Below are 6146 nucleotides of genomic sequence, written 5' to 3'. Positions count from 1 at the left end.
AATAAGTTCACATTTTGTACAATTATTTTAATTTTAGGGAATTCAAAATCGAGATTTAATATAGTTGCATTTTGTTTAACATAAGTATACTGAGTCTCATGGATTCTTGCCGAAACCCTAGAACTACACACGTATAGCGTTGATGGTATTATGTGAAATGGTATCATACGTCATTTGCTATGATACACATCGTATGCCATTTCACATATAAGCACACCGCTATGCATTTGTGTTAATTCCAGGATTTCGGTAAGAATGGATGGGGCTCAGTATACGTGACATGTGCATGCGCATACACACACTATCTTTTATGCCTAGTGATTTACATACTATAAAAGGTTCCTATCTTTGATGTATAAAAAGGTGGTGACCTACTGATAGAGAAGTTTTATGATAATAAAAATTGTGAGTGTTTAAACAAATCTTTTCATTGTACAAACATTAATAGCCTCAGGAACAGGCAATGCATAGGATTTGGATGCGTTTAAAACAATTCATGATAAGTACATTCGTATGTACCACAATTTATTCGTTCATCATTTGAGTAATTTGCTATTCGATCATTTAGAGAAGATAATGATAATAATGATGTCTTTAATTTAATATATCAAAACTCAGGTTTTTTAAATAATCTTGTACTGTATTGCTTTGTATAACAATGTATATTTATCGTTAATTATATAATTTTTTTTTTCATAACAATTGTTTTCCGCTTATCATATAAACGTATCTGAGACAATTTTCCATTTCCACAATTTACACAGTGGTGTAGTATAAATCATTTATCTAACCTAGTTTCAGTATTTGTTTTGTTTTGTAGTAATAATTACTATTTATAATACTCTTCAACTTTATTTTATATTATATTAAAAATTGGTATTTAACCGTTTTTTGTGCTGACAAGTGCGATTGCACTTCTTTACTGTCATACCAAAAATGCGAAGAGCGCGATCGCACTTCTCATTTGTTATGCCAAGAGTGCAGAACACATTGCTGCCCGCACTTTTGGCAAGAAACACGTTAGCATTCAAGCGGTTAAGTGGATGTAATAAATGTATTGATACTTATTAGTTCAACTTATTAAGGCTAAATAAATATTCTTAATATTTTAAAATGCGTACAATGTCTCATTGTGAAGAAGTGGCATCATCTGGTTTTCACCAATTAAGCATTACAAGTAAGTCGAATTTATGTTAAGAAACATAAATTTAATCTATATTATTTATTGCTATATATTTAATATATTTTGTGTGTATTTATATTATCTATCATTCTTTAATATTGAAAATTAATGAATATTTACATATAAAGTAGTAACTGTTACACATTTAAAAATATTAAGCAATTTTATTTTTATAATATCAGAAATGATTAATAAATAAATAAATATTGAATTTTTTTTTGGTAATAAAAATGTTTTATTTTAGTTGAAGGTGCTATATTAAGAAGTTCCACATTTTTAAAGCCTAATCCTTATATAGAATTTTCTGTTGATGATAAAAGTCCTCGGAAGACAGAAGTTTCAAAATCTACATATCAGCCAAAATGGAATGAGGAATTCACAATACTTGTGACTCCATATTCTCAATTACATTTTCGATTATTAGACCACAGTACATTTCGAAAAGATACTTTAATAGGAGAGAAAAAAATAAGTCTTTCTCAAGTATTATCTCATTATAGTGGAAAATTAGAAAACATGGAAGTAACCTTTGATTTAATGAGTGAAAACAAACATGATTCTCAATTATGTAAGGTTGGAGAATTGATTACAGTGTTCGATGGATTAAGAATTAATATGCCAAACACATCATCATTAGATACTAGTGAAACATTATTGTATCCAACACAACCTGGTGGTTTGTCTGATGGTAAGAAATTTGAGTTAAGTATATAACAATTTCTAAATAACATCTATAAAATAATTTATAATTAAATAAATGAAACAAAAATGTTTACTAATAGCCAGTGATAAGTGAAACAGAAAAATGTAAGGAATAGAAGACATTTTAAGAAGACATTTTAAATCTGTAAACTGTTCATCATAATATTCTATACAAATCCATTTTTGTATTTAAAGAAAAAGAAAAGAATTGAAGGTGACCTTACATTTTCTCTTTTAATATTATAATTGATCCAATGATAATGTATGATGTCACAATTGATATTTTACAGTAAAAACAATATCTTAAAAATACTAAATTTACACTAAATTAGTGTTACCTAAAATATTTTATATAGTTTCAGAAATTGTTTTCAGTCTTTCTCTGTCACTGTAATACAGGCCACTAGCTTATACTATATTTATTGTACTAGTGTCAAATTATTAATGATAGTGTTGTATGTGTAATATGTATTCATATTGTAAATTACTAATAAAAATAGTATTATACATTATCACTGGATTTGCTTTGATTCCCTATATTACACTGAATGGTAGGAACTATATGATTCTATTTAAAATATTCGAGGTGATCATTTGAAATAAGGAATTGTGTGTACAACATTTTTTATCAGTTCATTACAAATCCTGTACCTATTTTACAGATTGTTATAATGAACATTATGTATACAAAATTGCACTTATACTGCAATTTATGTATGCAATACAGAGTATATGACAACATGTAAATAAAGCTTTTTGAAAATATCTTATCAATGTGTGAAATGAGTAATGCATTTTTGTATATGAAAAAGAATCTAGGATTTTATCATTTTGATTATATATCTTGCACGAATTATATTAGTAATTAAATTTATTTTAAATTTGAGTACAAGCACAGTCATGTTTCAGGTGTTTCAAATAATGATGCAGTTAGTAATAGTAGCATTCTGAATGGAGGGATTCGTGCTCGTATGAGATTACATGGAGCTAAACATGCTGCATCATCTACTTTACATGGATTAACAAATGTATATAAAAATTCTCCATACAACAGTGGAAGTGATCAGGCCAATGTTAATAAAAATAATGAACAAATTGAACCTGTAGCATCAAATTCTTTATCAAATGGACATGCAATATCACCAGCAGACAAATCTATTGTTTCCTTATCAGGACGTTATACAGTATCTTTACCGGAGGGACGTCAAATGTCTCGAATAGACCATGCCTCAACACCTGGTATGGTAGATGCAAGAGTTGGTGCATGTGCAAAACAATTTCAGAAGGTTTCTGTCTCAGAAAGGCGTAATGCTTCTCAGATTGAACAAGCAACAGTATTGCCTGGAACAGTTGGAATATCTAGATCAGACCAATTAACTACAGCTAATACAGATATATGTTCACATAATAGAACAGAACAGTCTATTAATAGTGAATGTAACTCTCGAACAGAACAATTATTAGCTACACCTCTTTCAGATAGTTCTGGAACTATGAGAACAGATCAAGTTGCTACTCCTTTAGTAGATGGATGTATAGTTTCTAGGGTAGATCAACTTAGAAGTTCTGTTTTAACTGATAACCAGGGAAATTCTCAAATAGAACAATCTGTAGTATTTACTTTACCAGATGGTTCTCATGTAGAACAACCTACAGTGTTTCTTATGACAGATAGTCGTGCAATGGCACATTCAGACCAACCTTCAATGTTATCCATTGCTGAAGCACGTAGAATTCCTCGGAATGAACAGTCTACAAATTCTATAACGAACACTCGTTCAAATACTCGAGTCGTACAACGAGTATCCTCACTGACAGGACAAACTGCTGTGATACCTGGTCAGGCAACTCAATCTGCATCTCCAATAATATTTCCTAAAGTCGATTCCTCACTGGCAGGACAAACTGCTGTAATACCTGGGCAGGCAACACAATTTGGGTCTTCAATAATATTTCCTAAAGTCGATTCCTCACTGGCAGGACAAACTGCTGTAATACCTGGTCAGTCAACTCAATCTGGATCTTCACTAATCCTTGCTGAAGTCGATCCATCACTGGCAGGGCAAACTGCTGTAATACCCGGTCAGTCGGCTCAATCGGGGTCTTCGATAATACTTGCTGAAGTCGATCCTACAAATCATTCTGAAGAACCATTACCTCTTGGTTGGGAAATGAGATACGACATTTATGGGAGAAGGTTATATTATTTTAAACAATTATTTAACTTCAAAATTTTTAGCGAATATATAACATTTTTTCTTTATATAATGTATTTTTAATCAGATATTATGTTGACCATAATACACGAAGTACTTCTTGGGAACGACCTCAACCTTTACCACTAGGATGGGAAGTTCGTCGAGATCCAAGAGGCAGAATTTATTATGTAGATCATAATACAAGAAGTACAACATGGCAGAGACCAAATACAGAAAGATTACAACATTTTCAACATTGGCAAGGTGAAAGGCAACATGTGGTACAGCAAGGGAGCCAACGGTTTCTTTATCCTCAAGTAAGTAATAATTACAATACTATAATTTCAGTACTTCAAATTTCAATATCCAGTAATTAAGTTTGTAGCATAATAATTTTATATTTATTTACATTTTCTTTGTGGTTTCTAAAATGTAAATTTTAAACTTAAATGAATAGTAAATTTAACTTAAATATGCTAGGCACATGGAGGTCAAGCAGCTATGGCAGGGCCCTCAACATCCACTGTTGTTGATGATGATGATGCTCTGGGACCATTACCTGCTGGATGGGAGAGACGTAAACAACCAGAGGGAAGAGTTTATTATGTAAATCATAAAAATCGTACTACTCAATGGGAAGATCCAAGAACTCAAGGACAAGAAACTGGAATTGATGAACCACCATTACCAGATGGTTGGGAAATACGATTAACTGAAGATGGAGTTCGATATTTTGTAGATCATAATACAAGAACAACTACATTTCAAGATCCAAGACCTGGCGCACCTAAAGGGTTTGTGTAATTTTTTAAATTAATGTTTGAATATTTCTTTTTTTCAGTTTTTGCTATATCGTTTATTGCTATGTTGTTATTCAGTCCGAAAGGTATTTATCGTGTTCCAAGAGCATATGAAAGATCATTTCGATGGAAATTGTCACAATTTCGTTTCTTATGTCAAACCAACGCAGTGCCAAATCATATAAAAATTAGCGTTAATCGACAAACATTGTTTGAAGATTCTTATCATCAAATAATGAATGCTGAAGCTTTTGCATTAAGACGCAGATTATATATAATATTTAAAGGAGAAGAAGGATTAGACTATGGAGGTGTATCAAGGTAAGAACTAAACAATTATTTCAATGAAAGGTTTTTACCTCATGAAAGTAAAAATAAGTTAAAGAATTAATTTTTATTACAGAGAATGGTTTTTCTTATTAAGTCATGAAGTATTAAATCCAATGTACTGTTTATTTGAATATGCTAATAAAAATAACTATAGCTTACAAATCAATCCAGCATCTTATGTCAATCCAGATCATTTACAGTATTTTAAATTTATTGGAAGATTTATCGCAATGGTATATTACTAATTATTTCTACCGTTAACTGTATTATATCCAACAATGTATTTAATGTACAATATGTTTATAGGCTCTTTATCATGGACGATTTATCTACAGTGGATTCACTATGCCATTTTACAAACGTATGTTGAACAAGAAATTAGTTATGAAAGATATAGAGTCAATTGATCCAGAATTCTATAAATCTCTTGTATGGATAAAAGAAAATAATATTGACGAATGTGGTCTAGAATTGTATTATAGTGTTGACTTTGAAATTCTTGGTCAAGTAATACATCACGAATTGAAAGAAGGTGGTGATAAAATTAGGGTTATTGAAGATAACAAAGAAGAATATATTAGGTACTGCACTATTAATATTTGATTGATATTTTATATTTTAAGAAATAATTATTTATTCGTTATTATTAAATAAGGTTAATGACAGAATGGAGAATGACGAGAGGTATAGAGGACCAAACAAAAGCTTTCTTGGAAGGTTTTAATTCCGTTGTACCATTAGAATGGTTAAAATACTTTGATGAACGTGAATTAGAATTAATGCTTTGTGGTATGCAAGAAATAGATGTAGAAGACTGGCAACGTAATACAACTTATAGACATTATACACGAAATAGTAAACAAATATTATGGTTTTGGCAGGTTCGTTATTATATGTGAATATTATTTTTAAGAAATTATTGAATATATATAT

At 30.4% G+C, this 6146-nt stretch overlaps 2 protein-coding genes across 2 annotated transcripts in view; one reads left to right on the top strand and one right to left on the bottom strand.

The window, feature by feature from the left end:
• Window positions 1-174, bottom strand: part of LOC108572257 (39S ribosomal protein L37, mitochondrial) — a 3590-nt gene extending 3416 nt beyond the window's left edge. The window contains exon 1 of the mRNA XM_017934457.1: window positions 170-174. Coding sequence (XP_017789946.1) covers window positions 170-174 — 5 coding nt within the window. The remainder of the gene's footprint in view (window positions 1-169) is intronic.
• Window positions 175-1110: 936 nt separating this feature from the next.
• Window positions 1111-6146, top strand: part of LOC108572321 (E3 ubiquitin-protein ligase Su(dx)) — a 6820-nt gene continuing 1784 nt past the window's right edge. Inside the window, 10 exon segments of the mRNA XM_017934535.1 lie at window positions 1111-1177; window positions 1428-1863; window positions 2784-3729; window positions 3973-4082; window positions 4169-4400; window positions 4564-4877; window positions 4962-5204; window positions 5287-5446; window positions 5520-5794; window positions 5869-6135. Of these exon segments, the coding sequence (XP_017790024.1) occupies window positions 1114-1177; window positions 1428-1863; window positions 2784-3729; window positions 3973-4082; window positions 4169-4400; window positions 4564-4877; window positions 4962-5204; window positions 5287-5446; window positions 5520-5794; window positions 5869-6135 (3047 nt within the window). The 5' untranslated portion in view covers window positions 1111-1113.

Source organism: Habropoda laboriosa, unplaced genomic scaffold (genome assembly GCF_001263275.1).
Source record: "Habropoda laboriosa isolate 0110345459 unplaced genomic scaffold, ASM126327v1 scaffold65, whole genome shotgun sequence".
Classification (NCBI taxonomy): domain Eukaryota; kingdom Metazoa; phylum Arthropoda; class Insecta; order Hymenoptera; family Apidae; genus Habropoda; species Habropoda laboriosa.
The sequence above is the reverse complement of the archived record's forward strand: the minus strand, read 5'-3'. Positions and strand labels throughout refer to the sequence as shown.